At 36.7% G+C, this 22,608-nt stretch overlaps 1 protein-coding gene across 1 annotated transcript in view; it reads left to right on the top strand.

The window, feature by feature from the left end:
- CNTN3 (contactin 3) overlaps positions 1-22,608 on the top strand; it is a 239,404-nt gene that overhangs the window by 132,178 nt on the left and 84,618 nt on the right. Inside the window, exons 5-7 of the mRNA XM_045529894.1 lie at positions 18,408-18,611; positions 19,705-19,807; positions 20,338-20,522. Coding sequence (XP_045385850.1) covers positions 18,408-18,611; positions 19,705-19,807; positions 20,338-20,522 — 492 coding nt within the window. The remainder of the gene's footprint in view (positions 1-18,407; positions 18,612-19,704; positions 19,808-20,337; positions 20,523-22,608) is intronic.

Raw genomic sequence — 22,608 nt, forward strand, 5'->3', positions numbered from 1 at the left:
AATGGGTTGTCTATTTCTTGATTTTGATTTTTTTTTTCCCCCAATGCAGCTCAAAGCTTTCTGGGGGCCGATGGAAGGAAGAACATTGACAGAGAGAACTGTGGAATCAGAGCCAATTATTCTGTCATGCAATAGCCTTTCCTTAAAAAAAGAAAAATGTAGACTCTCAGCAGAGAGATAAAGTATAAAACGGCATGCTGTTAGGGATGTTTAACACATTTCTTCTATTTAGTCAACGCTTTAACCAAAGCCCACATTCTGTGCCTCAATCCCACCCGGATCGAATACTGTGGGATGTGGGGATCCAGGTGTATTAGAGCTCTAAGTCGACGGCTGGGGTAAGGCTCCTTAATGAGATCACTTGGCTTATAAATGACACTTTTGTTCTTGATAGTTCATAGGGTACTTTTTGAAGATCATTGCACGTAATTCCCTGTACCATTTAACTACAATGAGAGGTGAGGGAGGACTGTGAATAGGAGATTGGTTTAAAGGAATAGAACTGAAGACAGGCAGAGGGTTAGTGTTGACTCCTACAAATTGTCATCTTGTGTGTTCCCAAGGATCTTAGTTTTGTCTTTCAGGAGCTCATTATTTATTTTAGAGAGAATAAAAAGGTTTCTATCCTACCGATTAGGTTTGGGATCTAAACTGTAGGCCTTCATTTCTCTCTTTTATCTTTGGCATGTGGACTAGAGCTTGGATTTAGGAAGGAGAAGGGATAATGTGGCAAGTCAGAGTGAGAGAGTGTGCAACTGCTTAGATTTTTAAGAGCAGAGACTTCAGACTCAGGCTGGGTTCAAACCTTGTTTCCCTCGCTTATGATGTGTGAGATCTTATTTAATCTTTGTGGGCCTCAGTGTTCTCATCAGTAAAATGGGGATAATACCTCCTACTACATGGGATGGTGTGAAAATTAAAGGAGGTATTAGTGTGCAGTAACATACCTGGCACAAAGTGAATTCTCATGAATTATTAGCTATTACTGTTATTACTCCATTATTGTTGTTACTATTACCACTACAAAATACTCTTTTCAATAGTATATAACACTTTTCAAAGCATAGCAGATAAAGCCCCCAAATAATGTCACGGCCCTTTTGTGAATTGTTTTTATTTATCATGTTTGTTTGTGTAAAATGGTTTTTAAATAGACTTTTATAAGAGTCAGACATAATCTTCCCATAAGAAAGGGAGGATAATCTATTTTCTCTCATGTAACTAGAAAGCTCTTACTTAGTGAGCAATGCGTTAGAATAACTTCCAAAATTAATGCAACTTATTAATTCAGTGACCAGATCAGGGTGATTTTAATTTAATTTGATCTTTCTACAAATACAAAAGCCAGTATAATTCCATAAAGTTTGCCTATAAATATGTTCTCCAATATACAGCATTTGAGAGATAAGCACCAGCACTTTTTAATAATTAAAATTCTATTTTAAATACCTCAATTTCTCTTCTCAGTAGCTTGGACACAAAGTCGGTGGAAGCTGCGTGTTGACAGTGTGAATCCAAACTGAAAAATTAATCAGTCGCGTAGGACAAATGCCAAGAGTACATGTATTGATCTCTAATACAAAAACCAGCAGGAATTAGCTTTAATAATCAAATTAAAATGTGGTAACTAACATGAGAGATGAAAAAATAAAATCTGGTAAACTAGCTGTCCTTTTAAATAAATATTAAGTAAACAGTGAATCCTTAAACAATTGATTTCCCTGATTTTATTCAGGACTTCCTGTTGTGTGGACTATAAGGGATTTCTTTGTTGAGGTTGTAAAAGCAAGTCAATTTTCTTTTGCTGGGGCGCTTGTAGGTAATTTTGTGGGATGCCCTGTGAAGATAAAAGGGTAAGGTATATTGTGTATCCAAAGATCATTTTAGCTGTCCCTTGGAATATAACTTATCAGGAAATCCTTGTTAAAATAAATATAATCACTGGGATTTATTTTATAGATTTTTTTTGGTAGGAAAGTTTTTTTATAAAAATAAATATATTACTGGATTTTAAGATCTATTTTCTGTGTTTGTTTCTTTTCATTTTTTTAAACAGTTATGAAAACCTCTGTGTACTCACTTGCTATAATTTTTCTTACACTGAGTTTTGAGTCATATCTAAAACACTTGAAATTCTAAAATCAGTGATTTGAAAGCCACTCGATTTGAGTGTCTGTTCACAAGAATTATGTAATTAATATTTCCAGGATGTTTTAAATATCCAATAAACTTCTTACATATTAGGTTCTCAGTAAATATTTAAAGTATAGACCTTTATTTAAATTCATGTCCCTTTTAAATTTATCATTCACTTTGTTATTTTTTGGCTCTGTTAGGTGCCCACTTTTGGGAAACACTAGGATCATTTTAATTCAGTGAAATTATATTTATCAGACACTGTCCTGGTACTGCAGTGGGCTCCTGTCTGGCTGTTCAGAGAGCCCGTGCTAGACCATCCTGCCGCAGCCATCAGCCGGGGAGGCTACTTTGGGTTGATCATCTGCCTTTAAACATTGCCCCTTTAACCCAGGATGAAATTCATCAACTCCAGAAAAGGGGATTTCTAATTGCCAGGGTCCCATTTTATATGCATGATGTTTGAATGTTAAATATAAATTAAGTTTCTTTTCCCACCTTGTGTCGTATGTCATCATCAAGGTTCAAAAGTTAAGAGGAATGGGGACCTTTTTCTCATTTTCACTTAATATCTGGACATCACCCAAAGCAACGGCATGAAGACGAGCACTTAATGAACAGCTGTTCTAATTTTAAGGCAAAGTAAACTCTCACAGCTTCCTAGGGGTGACGAGAGGTATTTCCATGATTTAAGATTAGAGACAGTCAACTGACATTTAGAAATGATTATTCCCATTTGGAGATATTTTCAGAAGCGACTTAGAACTCAGAATCATTGCTAGCAGAGCCACACACACACCCACTGCCTAGCACATACCGTACCACCTGTACCGTGAACCCTGCCTCTGTGGCAAACTTAGCTCTGTCAGATTAATTTAGCAGAAAGGATGCTGTGTTTTGTCATCCCTGCATCTTCAGTATTTCTCGGAATCAAAGTTCAGTCCTTTTATCTTTCTAATTGAGAGAAACCAGGTGATTTTTTTCAGAACATTTATATTGGCTTATGTTCTCTTGAAAATAATATTTTAATTCTGCTTTTTCTGCATCATTCTTTTATTTTACTCTGTCTGTATCTCCTGTTTAGTTAGTTGTTTTCATAAAAGTTTATTCTTGCCATGTTCCACATCTATTAATATTTTTATATATATAATAATAATTATGTACCCAATACTGTTTATCTCAACGTCTCTCCACAATGCACCAAAATACGTTAAAAACAGCCCCCACTATTCAACCGAATTAGTCATAAGAGTCACATGTCTCCACAGATGATCACTTTAGAGCTTCGCACTGTCAACAAAACATAGCAAACTTGGTTGACACCTGTTTGCCTCACCACCTACTGCTAGTATCCTGAGCTCCTCCGGTAGGTTTTGTCTGCTCCTACATCAGAGGTTCTTCACTACTTGAATCGGGGAGGGCTGATTTAGCTGCAATGTATGTGTTACTCATCCCAGGCTCTCTGCTTCGCCCACAAAACCTACATTTTGAATATTTAGCTTCTCTGTAGGATTCCTCCTGAGAACCAGCACACAAGACCAAACCAACAACAAAAACAAGCACACCAATCACTAACGTTTATTGCACATTTACCATTTGTTGTGCGTGCCGTATGCGTTTTCTTATTTAATCCACACAGCAGACCTATGAAGTACTATTATTATCTTAATTCTGCAAACAAAGACACTGAAGCATAGAGAGGAAAAGAAATTTACCCTGGCTTACAGAGCTAGTAGGTACCAGAAGTAGGGTTGGGTCCTAGTCGTAGATTTTTATTGTTGTTTTTTGGTTTGTTCGTGTTTTATTTGGCCGATACTTATGTTTTTAACCACTACCCTATACTGTCTTTTATAAAAAGTGAAAATTGTGAAGGAGATTTAATATTTTAAGGGACAGAAGAGATCTTAAACACCGGTAGTCCATCCACAACCATTTTGAATTCATGGATTCATTTAAACTGTCAGGAATGTTACGATTACTCACTTACCTGAGTAGCTCCATGCAGAAGATGGCCCTGCTTGGTAGTGGTTTAGGCTCTGACCCACACTGCCTGGAGTCAGATCCTTCCAACCATATTACATGAGGTTTCCTGCATTGTCTTAGTTAATCATAGTACTTTCTTCATAGACTTTTGTGGGGAATAAATAAGTAAATATGTGTAAGTTGCTAAGATCAATATCTGGCTCACAGGAAGAACTCACCTGTTTGTATTGTTTCTTGTATTTTTGAGAGAGAAAATACATAATACCCAAAAGTTATGATGGATTCAGTAACACTTTTTAACTGAGAGTGTATTTTTGTTAATCACAGTATTGCTCACACATTTTAAATAGCAGGACCTACATAGCTATTATGTAACATGGAATTTGTTCAGTCTCTCCATCAGCCACAACATGCATATGGATTCGCCAATCCTTATGGCAATTCCACAATCCCCAAAGAATCCACATCCCACAGATTGGCAACCCGGGCTAGTTCATGCAACTTCCTCATTTTTCAGATAAGAGAAAAAGCTGAGACCAGAGAGTTTAAGTGAATTTACCAAAGGCACATACCTAGAGAACAAAACAAGTCTAAACCTCAAATCCCATGACTCCGATGCAGAGATCTTTCCTTCTTCCAAAGATGCCCCCAAAAGCCCCAAAGATGCCCAAAAAGCTTCTGGTTATTTTAAGATATGTCAGAGAAATATCTCAGTTAAACACTGTTATGCTCTTAAACAGTATTTTGCACTCTCTGAATTTCTGTTATCCACATTATCTTTGCTGTTTTTCCTTGTTAGGTGATAGAGAAATTTCCCTTCATATCTTCATATATAAGAAGCCAAAAGGAAATTTGGGGAGATGTTCTGTGTTCTGTCTGCCTGCCACCATTAAAGCTCATCTGGCACCCTAGAGAATGATGATCAAATCTTTATTGCTACGACTGTTCTCATTGCCTTCGTTCACATTTCCTCTGGGGACCAAATAGTGCAAAAGAAAATTCTTTAATTTTAATTTAAAAATCGTTTTCTAAACAGAAATGATAAAATTTATTATTTTTATCAGAGCCCAAGTATGATAAGTTTCTATGAGTGACAGAAATAAAAATATAGCTACGAGATTGCATGATCTAAAACATGGCGCTCTAAATATTCTGATTTAACACATGCAAATTGGAAGCTAGAAAGGGCCTTCACTGCATGCCTGTGGAAAGTCAACTAATTGAATTAATAAAATAAAAAGATGAAAGAAATAAACACTCTCGTAAATTTCCTAGAAGATATGTTGTTGAAATAAAATGTGGTACAAAACAAATATGAGCATTTCAATAATTCCCAGAGCCTTATACAACATATGGTCTCAGAAAAGACAGAAAAAGTGTCTAAAAACAGAGGACTTGAGTCCCACAGGGTAACTAAAATAGATGTATTGCCTTCACTTACAACCGAATATCAACTGCCAAAATGTAATTGACAGAAGAAATCTTTGTATCACCTCTGATAATATTAAGGCAAAGAATCAAAGTAAACAGGGTAAATCAGCAGGACAACTTGTTTAAGATGATTTTATTTGTAAAATAAAAATGTAATATTGTTAAGAAGAATACATTGAAAATGTAATATTGAATTTATAGTTGAAGGAATAAAGTTCAGTATTCTTCCAGTTGAAAAAGGATCAATGAACATTTATGTCAAACAGATTAGAATTTCTAGGCAAGTTTATTCTTGACTTTGATCAAGACAGAATATTATACTCTTCTACTGCTGGTCTACGTATGTGTTTTATCCTGTTGGCTGAAGAAAACACAGATGATTGATGGTTTTTGGTTTTTGGTTTTTTTTCACAAGAAGACCTATTTTCTATATTAGAATCACTTTATACAGAAATGTTTAAAAGAGGGAGCAGGTGGTTACATTGCATTTCTTTGTATTGTTTCAGGTCAGTATATTTAGAGCAAAAAAAAGGGGCAGCGATCTTCTTACAACTTCTATTATAAGTTTTTTTGTTTGTTTGTTTTAAGAAAAATGTAAAACGAAAAATTTATGGAAGTAGTAAACATAAACTTTACTACAGTTTAGGAACCACTGTAAATAGAACCATCATACTCATTTTATATTAAATATTTGGGTTGGTTTAAAAGGCCAATGCTCTTTTTACCAGTTGAGGATTATGGCGTGAACTTTGAAACCTATCTGCTTGAGGCAAAAATTAGTGGAGCTACTGATTTTAAGTTGAATTAGGACACATTTACTTTTTCTCTTTTTTTTTTTTTAGTTTTTGTTTTTTAGTTTTCTTTTTTTTTTTTCTTTTCATTTTGTAACACCTACTTTTTATTTCTTTAACTCTACCTGCCTCAATGGACTCCTGTTCTACCATTCTGAAAATCAGAATGAAGAATCCCATGGTTAAAATGTTGCCTTTGACATGCTGTACATCTGATGCTTCTCATTTGTTCTTCCTTATCTTCCTTCATTGGCCAATTCAGCACACATCTATTACTTAAAATGGCAAGTTAATAAATAGGTAGATGGAATGTTGAAAAATAAAATAGGAGTAAGGAAAACCCATTTAAGTAGTAAGGGTAGAGCTCCTACTAGAAAATAATTTTAGATCATAAGGTCTTTATATCATTTTTCAAATGATGTAAACAGCCATCATTTTTGAGGGGCTTTAGAATAAGAGCAATGTATGACTTTTTTTGCTAACTTTCACCTTTAACTGTTCCTGATTCAGGAATTGTGGAAGAGACTCTGAATTAGGGACATTCAGGTATTTCTTTAAGTAGGAATCTCCAGTTGACCAGAAACTATTATATTCTTTTGCATGGACCGGAGTGTACTATAAAGAGGGAACAATTGACAGGAAGGGATCAAATGTAAAGTACTAGCAATATGGAGGATATAATAAATACATTTTTCAACATAACAAGTGCCTACAATCAAAGATCAGAAAGAGTAAATTTCTGAAGGGCTGTGTGCACTCTCATTTTCATTGCAGCACTATTCACAATAGCAAAGATGTGGAATCAACCTAACTGATGAAGCCATTTATGGAGGAATGGATAAATAAAATGTGGTATATGGACACAGTGGAATACTATTAAACCTTAAAAGAGGAGGAAATTCTGTCATTTGTGACAACATGGTTGAACCTGGAGGACTTATGCTAAGTGAAATAAGCCAGGCACAGAGAGACAAATACCGCATGATCTCAGTTATACATGGAGTCTAAAAAAGTCAAGCTCATGGAAGCAGAGAGTAGAATGGTGGTTACCAGAGGCTGAAGGTGGGGGATAAGAAGATATGGAGGGATGTGGGTTAAAGAGCACAAAATTCCAGTTGGACACAAGGAATATATTTTTGAGATCTATTACATAGCATAGAATGGGTACCGTAGTTAATAATAATTTATTGTATATGTCAAAATTACTGAGTATATTATAAATGTTCTCGCCACAAAATAATAAGCATGTGAGCTAAAGGATATGTTAATTAGATTGATTTAATCATTTTACTTTGTGTACATATATCAAAATATCAGATTGTACCCCCACAAAAATATATAATTATAATTTGTCAAATAAAGATACAAAATTTAAAGTTTTTATAAGAGTCGAACACAAAACAAATGAGCATTTTAACTGAAATCTGAATTTGAGCAGTAACTTTATATTTCTTTATGTATGTTACTCTCTAACATCAACAGGGTTTTTTTTTTATTAAGCTAAATTATTAAAATCGAAGAAAGGCTATTGCAATTTATTTTCAGGCTTTGGAAGATATTTCTACAGAGTCATAGAGTGATAGATTTTTTCCTGGACATATCTGCATAGCCAAGATAGGCGAGAACTGGAAAGATAGTGGAGACAGAGAAGAAATGTATGTGTGAACGTATATATTTATTATTTAGCATAACAATCAGGGAAACACGAGGTAGTACAAATGCTATTTTTTTGAACTCTGTTTTCAATCATTTTTCTCAAAGTTTGCAAACTACTATCTATATTTGACGTGAACCTGAGGCTGCTATGAAATCTCCAGCATGTCCTTTAGCACATAAAGAAATTGGCATTTACAGAGCCCTATTGATTTGAAGGATGGGGATTATTTTTGGTCACTTTTGATGATTGATTTCTTTGGGCATCATTTTTGTCGTCATGTTTATTTCAGATATTAAGATACAATTGCATATCCTTCCATAATCAAATATTTAAATAGCCACTATTTCTTAAAAGTCAGGTGGCTTTATACTGTTTTTATAATGTAACTTATAGTGGAAAGCATTCGTTTTTATTTTAACATATCATTCAAAAAAGTTAGATCAGAAAGGGTAAAGATTCCTTTTAAAATAAGTTTTTAAGTGGTGTTTATTTTGAGGAATGATTCGATGTGCTACCAATGGTAAGTATTAGTACTGTGTGCGTGCATGTATGTGTAAGAGAGAGATAAAAAAAGATACTAATTTCTTCAACTTCGTAAGGAATCATTCATCGTCCCTGGTAAGAAGACCCTTGTGATTTGGCAGGGTGACTTCATCTTTTGCTGATGACGTCATTTCTGTTTACTAGTGAAAATGGACATTTTATTCTGCTTTTAAAAATCACCCACATCACAAGAAGAGAACAGTCAAGCCCCCATGACATTTCCTAAGGAAGGAGTTTAAATTTTCATAAAAGAAAATGAGACCTAATGAGGAATGGACAGAGCTGTTGTGATGCTGCACCTTTATTTACTAGCCCTTAATTATTTCCGCTATTTTATTGCACATTTCCCCTGTCTATCAGGTTCTTTTGAATCATTTGCATCCCCAAGAAGCCCGTCTCTGGATTAGCTTCTGAGAGTTGGTGTGGGAATTATAACCCAAAAGCACCACCTTTAGATTCATTAAAGGGTGGGCTTCCTGTAGTTAGCTCGTACTAAAGAAAATTTCCATTTTGCAAGGGCAGTATAAATTTTGCATATCATTTTAATAGCAAGGCAGGTCAATCAAATTATAATTGGCTCCAATTAGCACTCCCATGAGCTGCAAGATTCTTTACCTTCTCCTGGACTGCACTTAAAAAGAAAATGTTATTTACTGTCACTGAAGCCATAAAAATAAGTTCCCTATTCAGTATAAGTGATGAAGAAAGTATGAGTCTGGCAGCAGAGCTTTGGCATAGATTTAAGACCCACACACCAAAATGCACATTATATCAAGTACGTGCAAAATGTGCTATTGCAAAGCACTTTATTTTAGCCGCACAAGCAGGTCTTGACAATGAAACTTCTAATGGTCGACAGTATTTTGGTTTTGAGCTAATCTTAAGATTGCTTTCTAACATGATTTTCAGGGTCTCTGAACTCTTTTGAAAAGGTACGTTTTGATAACAAAAATGAGGAAGCAGAGAAGAAACGCGTTATATTTCCAAAGTCTGTGCTATCTTAAGTGTCAACGCTGCCATCTTAGGCTTCTTTTCCCGAGTCTCGTCACTGTACCAGCAAGTCCAGGTACAAGCTGAGGGTTGCAGGAAATCTGCAGATTGCAACTGTAGCCTGAGAAAATTGTCAGGGCTTCACAAAGCATCACAATGACTGTTTCTCATTAGGTCTCATTTTCTGCTATGAAAATTTCAGCTCCTTTCTTTAGTGATGCCGTGCTTCTTTAACAGCCTTGCCAAGAGAAAGACGTCAGTAAAGGCTTTGCCAGTATCGCTCCTAGTCTTTCTCAGTGACCACGGGACATTGCTGGAAATCCTGGAGTGTCTTTGAATTTCACTTCAGCTTTGCACCTCTCTACCTTGAGATCTCCTTGGAGCAAGGGAAGAAGGATAGGGTCATTCCCAGCAAAACAGCTTGAACTGAGGATGGGAGAAGGGAAGTTCATTTTTTAATAATGTTCTTCCTGAGAAGAAGGAAGGTTACACAATGCAAATGAAAATACAAAATAGCTTCTAGAAGTGCTCATCACCTTTTTGCATTAACAAATATGGAGGAAGGTGCTTCACTTGGGCACCTGAACGATACTGCCACATCAATGGCAGCAGCCCCGGTACTGGGAAAGAGATGGGGACACTTGTTAGGAAAGGAGCTTCCCTGGGAGAAGCACTAAAAGTGAAGACAAAGGGCAGCAGTACCTTGTAGAGTCAGACTGTGATGGAAGGTGCTGGTACCCACTGAAAACACTACAGCTCCTAAAAGAAAATAGTAGAACCAAAAATAGTGGGATAGCATTTCAGGAAAATGTGTTATGTTTTGGAAGCTTCTATTACAAAGTGGAAATGGCTTGTGTATGCTCACTCAAGGCAGCAGCTAAAACAGGAGAGAAGAACAGGAGACGGGAGTGCTGAAATCTTACAGAAACAGCATGAGCTTTGTGAACCTGCACGTGGGAGTTAGGACACCATGCTAGGCCTACAAAGAAGAGAGTAGTAAAAATAAAATAAGATAGTCAAGGCATTTCCAAACTCGTAACTTGGTCTGTAGATAACCCTGACCCGGGACAGGGCTCAGCAAACTTTTTCTTAAAAAGGTCAGACAAATATGGCAAGCTTTATGGGCTGTGTAGTCTCTGACACAGCTACTGAACTCTGCTCTTGTAGCATGAAAACAGCCACAGACAATAATGATTGAATGGGTGTAATTGTGCTCTCAAATCCTTAGTTTACAAAGCAGGCAAGAGGCTGGCCTGGATCCCTACTCATAGTTTGCTCACCCCTGGCCTACAACCAGACCTAAGGTACGAAGAGAGGAAGAAAATATCCTTGTTAGTTTTTACCCTCACTGATCGTTGTTCTTCTTTGCTTAGGACCCTCACAAGTCAGACTTATTAGTACTCTAAATCAGAATGGATAAGGTAGATACTTTAGTCTAAACAAGGAAATATGCTGTCTATCATAATGTTGTCCCCAAAGCAACAACTCACAAAACAGCTTCTGAAAGACAATGTTAGATTTGCTGATATATGCCTTTCGCTTTGTAGTACGAACTCCTCAGTGCTAACCACTGGCCATTTGTTCTTTGAACCTTAAATTATCTTCCATTTACTGCACTGTTGAGACTGTTGAATATGTGCCTTGTCCCAGACCTTCTGCCAAAGTGGTGTCATCTGTAAGCACCAGAGCAAAGTTCTCTTCCCGATTGCATGAGTCAGTGATAGAAATCTTGAAAGACATCAAGCAAGTTTGCACACACTTTTAAATATGTCCTGATTTAAAGTAGGTCAGACTTCCCAGCTGGCACCACGGAAAAGGGCCCCAAGTCACTTTTACAATTTTGCCGAACTGCAATTTTGTTTGACAGAATTTCTCCTAGAAAATGTCTATGCAAAGGATTAAATCTCCTTTGTAATAGAATTTTACAATGGAATGAGAAATAAACCCTTAAATGTCAGTAGTATGTGTATTAATGTATCTCTAGGTAAACACCAGAGTGACATATTTCATGTTAAGTTGACTGATCTTATACTTAAGTGACCCAAGAAGGAATATGGCTGGGGGAGAGATGTCATTCATCACATGTTTTTTAGAAAGCAGAGTTTCAGTACTTTATTTTTTAAATTTATGGCTTTGATAAGTAAAACTTCTTTGCTGTCTAATAAAAAATATTTCATATTCCTAATATTCACATTGCATTGTTAATAGAAAGCCCACTGGCCAAGGCATTTTGGCATAATGTGCTTGTGATTTACACAAGCGGTTGTGAAAGGTTTTGTAAAGTCTAGCTTGTTTGAGTACATAAAATTATCATTTTTATTACAGTGCTTTTATTTATCATAGTACATAAAATGATCTTGAGAAATCTCCAAAGAATGCTGATTTGATATATATTTTACTTTGCATTGTACAATTAATGTTTATTGCAAATGCAGATTTTTATGATAAGGAAACTCTGTATTATAGCAGAGGATTTTTTTTACTTTATTCAAAATATAATAAATCACATAATTCTCAAATGTTTTCAGTCATAATTATATATATGTGTGCATATATATATTCTAATACAATCTTGCAGGCATTATATGAAAAGTTAGTGCAGATCTTCTCTTTAAGACATAAAAGTTATGTTTCATTCCATCTCAAAGAGAAAGTCTATAAACAAAGATAGGTGCTACAAATTTCTGCATACCTCTCATAACAGTGTATACTACATTAAATGCACATTTGATTCCTTCCTATAAGTCTTTCAGTTTATGAACTTTTTTAAAAAATAATCAATCACTAATTTATTTTGGAGTTGTTGTAGTTAAAAAATAATCCATCACAACCAAGTGGGCTTCATCCCAGAGATGCAGGATGGTTCAACATAGGCAAATCTATAAATGTAATTCACCATATAAATAGAAACAAAAACAAAGACCATATGATCCTCTCAATAGACGCAGAAAAAGCCTCTGACAAAATTCAACACCCGTTTATGGTAAGAATGGAACAAAATAGGCATAGGCAGGACTTACCTAAAACTGACACAAGCCATATATGACAAGCCCACAGCCAACATCATACTGAATGGGGAAAACTTGAAAACATTCCCACTTAGAACTGGAACCAGACAAGGTTGCCCTCTATCACTGCTTCTGACTGGAAGACCTAGCCACAGCAATCAGACAAGAGAAGGAAATAAAGGGCATCCAAATGGGGGCAGAAGAGGTCAAACTATTGCTCTTTGCTGACAATATGATCTTATATCTAGAAAACCCCAAAGATTCTGCCATGAGACTACTGGAATTGATAAACAAATTCAGCAAATCTCAGGTTTGCAAAATCAATGTACAGAAATCAGTAGCGTTCCTATACATCAACAACAGTCAAAGTGAGAATCAAATCAAAGACTCATTACCCTTCACAATAGCAACAAAGATAATAAAATACCTAGGAATATATTTAACTAAGGAGGTAAAAGACCTCTACAGGGCAAATTATGAAACACTGAAGAAAGAAATAGCGGAGAACATAAACAGGTGGAAAACCATACCATGCTCATGGATCAGCAGAATCAACATTGTTAAAATGTCTATACTACCCAAACTGATCTACAGATTCAATGAAATCCCTATTAAAATATCAACATCATTTTCCACAGATGTAGTTCGATATCTCTTTTGGAATACTCCGCCATTATATTGATCTTGTCATCATATACTATAAAATCTGATTCTTCTATAGTAAAGGTTTTCTCTTTTTCTTCCTTTGGAGATTCTAGCTAAAGCACTTAGCACTACACTATGTCTGACACATAAACACTTGATCATTGTTAGCTATTATCATCATTTGTGTTAATTGCATATTGCCGCTGTAACAAATTACCACAAACTTAGTCCCTTTTAAGACAACACACATGTATTGCCTTACAGTTCTGCAGATCAGAAGTCAAACACAGGTCTCCCTGGGCTCAAATCAAGACGTCAGGTGACAGCAGTGCTGTATTCCTTCTGGAGGCTCTGGAGGAAATTCCACTCCCTTGCCTTTTGCAGTTTCTGGAGGCTGCCCACGTTCCTTGGCTCTTGGCCACCAAGCAAGCAGTCACCTCACTCATACCTTTGCTTTCATAGTCACAGCCCCGTCTCTGACTCTCCTGTCTCCCTCTTGTCCTTATGAGGACCTTGGTGACTACCCTGAGCCCACCCACATTCATAGAAGTCACCTCTGCCTCTTCGTTTCGCTATGTGTATTACTTACCTACTGTAGCTATAACAAGTTACTATAAACTTAGCCACTTGATAACAAACACAAATTTACTATCTTACCGTTCTGGAGGTTCAAAGTCCAAAATCAGGTTCACTTGACTAAAAAGCAAGATATTGGCAGGCCTGCATTCCTGATGGAGGCTTTAGTGGAGAATCTGTTTCCTTGTCTTTTCTGTCCCCCTGAGGCCATCTGCATTCCTTGACTCATCCTCTTCCTCCCTCTTCAGACCAACAGCATAGCGTCTTGAAATATTTTTCTCCAGTGACCACCCCTGCTTCTGTCCTCACACTTCCCTTTTTCCCCATGACCTTCCTGCCCCTCTCTCTTATACAACCTCCTTGGGGTTACGTCAGGCCCATCTGGATAACCCAGGATAAATCTGCCCACGGCATGATCTTTAACTTAATGATACCTGCAGAGTCCCTCCTGCCATATCAAGTAGCATATTTTCAGGTTTCAGGGATTAGAATGTAGACAACTTCTAGGAGTAGTTATTCTGCCCACCACACCGTTAGGCCCAAATGCTCTCTTGAAATTACATTTAGATGTTCTAACCACTCATTAAACATTTACTTCTGGGTTCCCTGCCTGAGTCTCAAAATCTATTCTCATTACAACCTCTTCCAGCCCTAGAGAGGTTCCTTTGCCTACTTTTCCTGTTTCTTTTCTTTATTCCAACTCAAAACCCTAGAGTTAGTCTTTGTTAGTCAAAGATCTTTATTGTCTTCATTTTCTGGGGATATGTTTGAGAAAAGTGGTGGAGGAAGACTATTAATATATTTATTCAGTTATATCTTATTTCAATAGTTAGGCCATATTATTGTCATTTTAATTTAAAATTATTCATCCTGTAATGTTGAGATATGAAGAGAAAAGGAGTGTTTGAAAACTCTTTAAAATGGCTTTCTATACTGTAAAATATGTAAGATACGTATTTTCTATACAATTTTGGGAGGAGCACATAGGCAATTTTGCATTGACTGTTCAAGAATGTAAGCTCATTGTAATTCAAGGGATATTAGTATACCTGTCTGAGACAGATCTCTAAGTTTGCCTGATTATTAATAATTCCTTAAAAGAGGAATGCAGAGATCCTAAGTCCTACAAAACAACAACTTCTCTCTATTTGTTTTTCAGTATGTATGAGGGCTTAGGGCTTCTGCTCAGCAGTCTAGCCCATGAAAATAAGGGTTCCATAAATGTTAAGATTTTTTTTCTTCTTTCTTTGGTGGGGATCTTACACTGTTTTCCTCTGGGATACTGACTTGCCTTCACGTATCTGAAGGGCCAGTTACCAAGAATCAGTCAGGAGGCTGTCTGCATATTTGAAGAGTCTGAGAGTGAGGTGAGGGGATTGTGTTGATGGAAATTTAGGAGAAGGACACTTACCCTGGGAAAGGAAGTCAGTGAAAATGGGCATTTCCTCCAGATCCAAGGTCAGGGGCAATTTTAAGTGCTCGGGAGAGTCTGTTATTCAGTTTCAGCAACCCCATGTTAGTTCAGCGTCTCTGAGAAGCACACACCAAGATGGCATTAAAGGATCAGATTTGTAAAACATTACTGGGGAAGTGTGTCTGTGAAGGATCAAGGGAGAAGGAGCAGAGATGAACAGAGGGAACCTCTGACTGTGATTAAGGTGCCACGTCTGTGAACAAAGAGAGGGGAGGAAAGCTTGAATGGGAAGAATGTCAGACTGCAGCACCGTTTTGAAAATACTGGGACTGTTATGATGGGAAGTCTCTAAGCCAAAGTTGCCCATTAGAGAAATCCTTCACGGGGCAGAAGCCAGCCAGCATTAACACCCCCGTCCAATTCAGTTAATGAAGAGCAGCCCCAGGAAGCACAGCTCCAGCGCCCATGGGGTAGCAGGTAGAGGCCATCGGTCAGCTGTGGTCTGTGCAGTAGGTTCTCTTGAAGTGAAACCTAACTAAGTAGGACACCTCCATGTCTACCATAGTACACACTTTGATTCATACATATTCACGTCATGCTCATTTGGGGAGCAGCCTTAAAATGACTTTAATTTTAAATTTTTTTCTTTACTTCTCCTGATAGTCAATTAGTTACTCTGTCATATAGGCAAAGCCAGTACGGTATCTCTATAACAATATAATAATAGTATTTTAAGTATTAACAATATTAACTTTAGGATCAAAAGAGATATTATGGAGTCATACAAATATTATTTTTTGTTGAACATTTTTGATCAAAATTACATTTCTGATGTTTATTCCAAGTGTTGCATGGAGTCATTGTTCATACATTCTCATTGCCATATAATATTGTCCTGCATGGATTTACTAGATTGTAGGTTTTCTGACTCTGAATTTGAGTTCTTTCTATCAGCCATTCTCATTTTAGTATAACTGATATAATAAGATTAACTTCTTATTCCTAATGCCCAGCTAAGGTCTTCTATATTGGGGAGCAATGGAAATCTGGCTGGATAAAGGGAGAGAGGCAACTTTGTTAATTTCATGTACAGAACACTTTGGAAAATAAAGCAAAGGGAGGTTGCAGAGATTGGGAAGACCATCAGGAAGACTTCAAAGGGCTATTACTACAACAGCTGCCAGTTTTAACAACTGCAAAAGAAACTGAACCTACCTTACTAGCATTATTTTCCGCAATGGTTTATTAGTACTATTGTAAGCACCATCAGAGTTGGCGTGAGGCTAACTGCAGAGTGGATGTTTGAGACACAATTTTTTCCATACAATCCAACTAACAACTTTAGATTTCATAACCTACCACATGACTGATTGGAATTTCATAAAACACTCTCTGCCGATATGATAGCATGATTTAAAGATCAATTTGAAGTTAAAAATCAATGTTTCTGAATGCCTGTACAATTTGCAGTAGGCTTGCTAATCTTTGGAAACATGAAGCATTTGCATTTGCATTGAGAGTGGGAGTTAGTCATCATGTTTCATTTGCACCAGGAACTTAGTGTGCCCTCTTCTCTTCAGGCCTTCCCCATGTCTTGCACCTGGAGTACTTTTATCCCTGCTTGTCAGAGTGCTCTCCTGTCCTTTAAGGCCTGTTCATCCATCATGAAAGAATGTCACCAGTCCTTCCTCTAAAACCCGTACCAACTCTCGTTCAGCCCCCTTACACATCATCTCATTGTTATTTGCATATTGATTTACTGTTCCCTTTGCCAAATGGAAAGACCCTTCACAACTGGAATTATACCTTAAATATATTTGAATTTGTTACACAATAAATTTATTTTGATTCCATATGTTTTCCAGAAGTTCTTTTGGAAAAGCATTATAGTAATGAATCGATGCAATAAGATTAATACAATTATAAGAGAAAAAAGGGCTAAGGAAAGAAGGAAGCCAGTAAGCCAACCATGGTAACTGTGCTTAAATATCAACTTGGCTCTGAACAACCTGGGCATCTAGAATGAAGCAGTGTAATATTACTTAGCCCTCATTATCACAAAAGGGAAGAACAATAGTTCCTTTGGAGAAAGTTGGTTTACCTTGGCCCTGAAGTTCAAGAAAACTCTCATCTTGGATTTTATATAGGAAATAGTCAGTGGCATAATTTATCCTTAACTAATTCAATGAATGTTTATTGAGAACATACTAAATACCTTTGGATGTTTTGTTTTGCTAATTTGGAAGGAAGCAAGGGCAGATGAAAAAAAAATCAAAATCACTTGTTTACCAAGTAGGGGGAGGACAGATAAGTAAATAGATTATTACATACTGAGTGGTAAATGCTTTAGTAGAACAAGCTTAGAGTTGCTCTGTATAGGAACATCAACCCAAAGAAGGAAGATTAAGGAAGACTTCTCCGAGGAGCGATTCCTGATGTTGGAAACAAGCTTTGAAAACCATTTGGAAGTTATCTGGAAGAATGGGATTTAGTGTTGAAAAGGGGAGGAAGTGAAAGAGGACCCAGACAGAGGGACTTGTAGGCCCCAGGGCCAGTGTGTACAAAGACCCAGGTGCAAGAAATTGCCTGGGGCCTCTGAGATCCTAAAGCTTTATGCAGGGGCTTAGTAAGGCCACATGTGGCCCTCCAGGTCCCCAAGTACAGGCCCGTTGACCAAATCCAAACTTCACAGAACATACTCCTTTATTAAAAGGATTTGTTCTATAAAATTTGGATTCAGTCAAAAGGCCACACTCAAGGATCCAGAAGGCCACAGTTTCCCCACCCCTGGCCGCTTAACCATGAAGGGCCTACTGTTCAGTTTAAGCAAATTTATATTATTCCTGAGAAGTTAAAAAGTTGTGGAAAGTTTGATGTCAGGCATTGACATGATTAGGTTGGTAATTTTGAAAAATCACAGAACATGCAAGCTGGAGATATAAATTAAAAGCGAGCAAGACCTGGGCCAGAGAGGCTTGTCAGGAGGTGTCTGGAGCAGAGACAATGACAGTAATAATGTTGTTCCCACAAGAGTGATAATCAGCAGCATTCTCCCGTCACAGTAAAGAGTGAAGGCAGTATGGTTTTGCATAACTGCTTTTCCTCATGACCTGCAGCAAAAACACACAGCGCTGCTTTGAAGCAAAGGTGATTCTGTATAGTTCTAATATACGATAGATAGAAAACTTTCTTTTAATAATGGAATGTCTTTCTCTCTTCAACCATTTTATCAGAACTATCATATGCTTGGATCTTCAATGAATATCCATCGTTTGTTGAAGAAGACAGTCGGAGATTTGTCTCTCAAGAGACAGGGCACCTCTATATATCTAAGGTGGAGCCATCTGACGTGGGGAATTACACATGTGTGGTGACGAGTACGGTGACAACCACCAGAGTCCTGGGCTCGCCGACTCCTTTGGTGCTGCGTTCTGATGGTATGAATCGTTTCAAAGTGTAATTCTGAGTAGAAACGGTGTTGTTACCGAAAGCAAAAACAAATGGGGAAAAAAAGCCCAAAAAGTGTGTCTCGAAGAGTTAATCACATCATTTTTTTAGAACAAAGAATATTTGTGAGTACAATGCTGAAAATTGTTCCATAAACTACAGGTCCTTGTTCCTAATCCTTACCCAGCATCAGCTTCATAATTTGCAGGGATCAGTGTGAGTTGAAAACGAGCAGCTGTTTGTTCAGAAATCATTAAGAATTTCAAGACAGTGATGTCAGAGCATTAAAACAGCCACGAGACCCTTCTTGGCCTGGGGCTCAGGTTGTATTCCCATGGCGTCACCTGTCCTGACTTTTGCCAGCTTGAGGTTTTTAAAGCTATGGATATTTTGTTATAAGCAAAAAAGCATCACTAAAAAAAAAAAAAAATCATTAAAGAAAAAATCTTTCATCAAGTTTCATCAACACCTTGATGGCTGTTGAAGGGAGTCTGTGAGCTGCAGAGGAAGCAGATTTGTAAGCCTGGGTAGTTGACCCGCTTACTCAAAACCACATCTGATACAGCATAATGCCAGGACCACAAAGTACTAAAGCACTTTTTTCCAGTCAGTTATAATTGAATTTGACCTTTCCCATTTATTAAGTCACTGTTTCTTGACTCCGGGGAGCCATTTAATAAGTTTGAGATTGTTATCTGTGCTATCAGAGTACCATTAAGTAAATTCCCTGCCATATTTTTGTTCTTTAGGAAATTTCAGGAAGTCATAATACGTTATATATTTCCGTTTGACTAGAAATGCCCAGATTGAATATAGAATTTCAAAAGCCTCCCATTTTATGTAATGTAAAAGGCATAGTGGTTTTCTTGGAACTGCTCTGTAGGTGGTAACTTATGAATCAGCAAATCCAAAATTCTTAAATATTTATTAATGTCGCACATTTGACCTGAGTTAGCACTAGTGAGTAATTTAAATCACTAGGGGAGCTGGTTCAAAATGAGCAAAAGAAAGTTTTATTTCGGAAAAATGAGGCAATTCCAAAGGAAATGCTGAAACTATTATCTTTGTATTGTGGATTTACAGGTGTGATGGGTGAATATGAACCCAAAATAGAAGTTCAGTTTCCAGAAACTCTTCCAGCAGCTAAAGGTTCAACTGTGAAATTGGAATGTTTTGCCCTTGGAAAGTAAGTTTTATAACATTCAGTCCTATCTGCTGAAATATTAAGTTGCTATAAGAGATGGTGGTTTTTGACAGACTCTTCTCCTTTCCTTATTTTCTGAAATTTACTTTCATTTTGAAACAAAGGAAAAAATAAAATGCAGTAAAAATGCATATATAAAATTTAGTTTAAAACTTTATTTAAAGACAATTGGAGAAAATGACTATGCCTGCTTAATTTAATAAACTAAATTGGTGGTGGATTTTGTTCTTGTTTATTTGTTGTAATCTAATACAGTGGATATGTAATAGTTTGTTTTTTTTTTTGTAAATCATGAATGGGCTCAAGAAAAATGCACAGGTCATTGTATTAAAATATCAACCTAAAGAATTAAATCTTTTCATCAGGTTTATGTAATCAACCACTGCAGGTGATTTTCTGCATTTTAAAAATCTGTACCTTTTTTTTTTTCTACTTTAATAAAAGCTTTATTTTCTCAACTCCAAAAGGCATCGCGTGACAACAGCAAACAACTTGACCAATTTTCTTATTAGTCCCATACCTCAGATTAATTGGAGAAGAAGTGACGGACTGCCATTTCCCAGCAAAATTAAATTAAGGAAGTTCAATGGTGTGCTTGAAATCCCCAACTTCCAACAGGAAGATGCAGGTTCCTATGAATGCATTGCTGAGAATTCAAGAGGAAAAAATGTTGCCAGAGGGCGTCTCACTTACTATGGTGAGCATCTACTTTGGACAGATTGGAGTTTTAGCTTTTGCTCTCTCATCTGTACAGTGTTGTTGAGGGGTGGGAGATTATAGCAGAATCCCAATGTTCAACTTGTTTGTTATACCTTTTGTTAAATGGTGATGAACATTTATCACAGGAGAAATTAAAAAGAGATAAACTTTTACAATTAAGTTGCTGACATAATATATGCCTTTTGCATTTAAAAATGGTTTATATGATACTGAAATATTTCTTATATTTTCCTAGGAATAGCCTGTCACACACTTAAGCACATTAGAGAGAGATCTTTTCTATCTGTCCTCTCCTCTAAAACAGGTGGTTTTATATCCTTCTTTATTACTTAGTAAGCAGAAAAAAACCGTCTACTGGGAAAAGTTGCAATTACTGTATTATCCATGCCACATAAACTAAGGCTCTTGTTTAGTTCTTCAGTGTTATTCTCTCTCTTCCAGTAATGTATCTGTACTCTGTTTGTTGCCTTTAATTTGTAATCACATTTATTTGATGTACTGCTCAATTTGAGTAAGGAAAAAATAATAATGTTACCTTTATTTAGAGTCTATGTATAGGAAAATTAGATTGTCTTTTTTTTTCTAAGTTTATCTCAAATCCCTTTGATTTAAAAAGCTAGTTTTTTGATGAAAACATGATTTAGAAAGAGTAAATATATGTTTTCATGAACCAGACCTGTTAAATATATGGAGATGTAAGCTCAGCGAATATGTATTTACAGTTTAATCATTAGAAATATTGTAAAATTGTAAAACTAGTAAGAATTGACCACTTTTGTGAAAGGCAAATTGCGGTATATTCGATTTATATTAGAAACTAGAAATTGAAACATTTTCCAATGCATATTTGTATAGCATGCATACATGTTGCAGGGAAGAAAACATTTGCAAAGACAAATATTAAAATTATAGGGCCTATTATGACCCCCTCCTGGAGAATCTGAAGTCTGCAGGGACATTACCTCTGACAAGATTCACACTTGTTATGCTATTCTATTATATACATGTGTGTGTGCATGTGTGTGTCTGTGTGTAAGATTTTTGGATCTGTCTGGAACAAAATGGAAACATGGTTTAGCATGAGCCATTTGTTTTGTAACTTTCCCATCTTATTACATGATTAGTTTAAAATATGCAGCACAGAAATTACCCAGGTGTCAAGGTCTACAAGTCTGCAGGTTCCTGGGATGATATGCAAATGGGGGTGCGAGCTGTGGCTGGACAGCTGTAAGGCCCCCACAAAGCAAGTAGCCTTTTTTCATACCCTGGCTCACTTCCTCTTTTCTGAGCAACCACTGCCTGATCCAGGGTAAGAAGTGACCATTATAAGAAAACACAAGCTATCCCAACTGTCTTAATGTTTCAGTAGAAATGTTTTTAGCTCTATGCAACAGCAACCCTGCATACATAATAAACAATTGTATCCTTCATACGATGAGAAATCCAAAGCCAAACTGTCCTTCAAGTACCTTATCATCAGGCCCTGGCTCAGTTTCTCTGTGATTTATTTTTCCACCCATATCTCCTTTTTCCCCTCCTCTTCATGTCAGCTTCCATCATGATCACAGAACGTCTGCCAGCAGTGACCAGCACATCAGTTGTTATCCATCTTTCCTTTCTCCAAAATATCTAGCAATCCCATTCTCCAATTCCACTGGCTCCATGTTCTTCCCTAAACCAATCACTGCCAAGGAGAAATTGGATTGCACAGTTTTAGAGCCTTTCTTTGGAAAGCCGACTTTCCCTGGATTTTATGGACAATGTGAGGTGATGGAAGCAAGGATGACTGAATGAAAAATTGGGGTCATTTTAGGACTAAGGAAGAGAGGAAATGAATGCACAACAGAAAACCATCAGCATCTGCTATGCTTAGTAAAGGAGGTAGACTATTGCTTTAGTCCATTATGTAGGTAATGTGATATGTACCTAAGAAATAAATTAGAAATTAACAGCATAGAGCATTTCAGGAAAGTTGACTTATAATTCCGGCTTAAGATAAGTGTATTCAATAAATGTTGTGCAGTCCTATGGTTATCTGCTCTAATATTTCATATAAAAAAATG

The sequence above is a fragment of the Lemur catta genome, chromosome 18 (genome assembly GCF_020740605.2).
Source record: "Lemur catta isolate mLemCat1 chromosome 18, mLemCat1.pri, whole genome shotgun sequence".
Classification (NCBI taxonomy): domain Eukaryota; kingdom Metazoa; phylum Chordata; class Mammalia; order Primates; family Lemuridae; genus Lemur; species Lemur catta.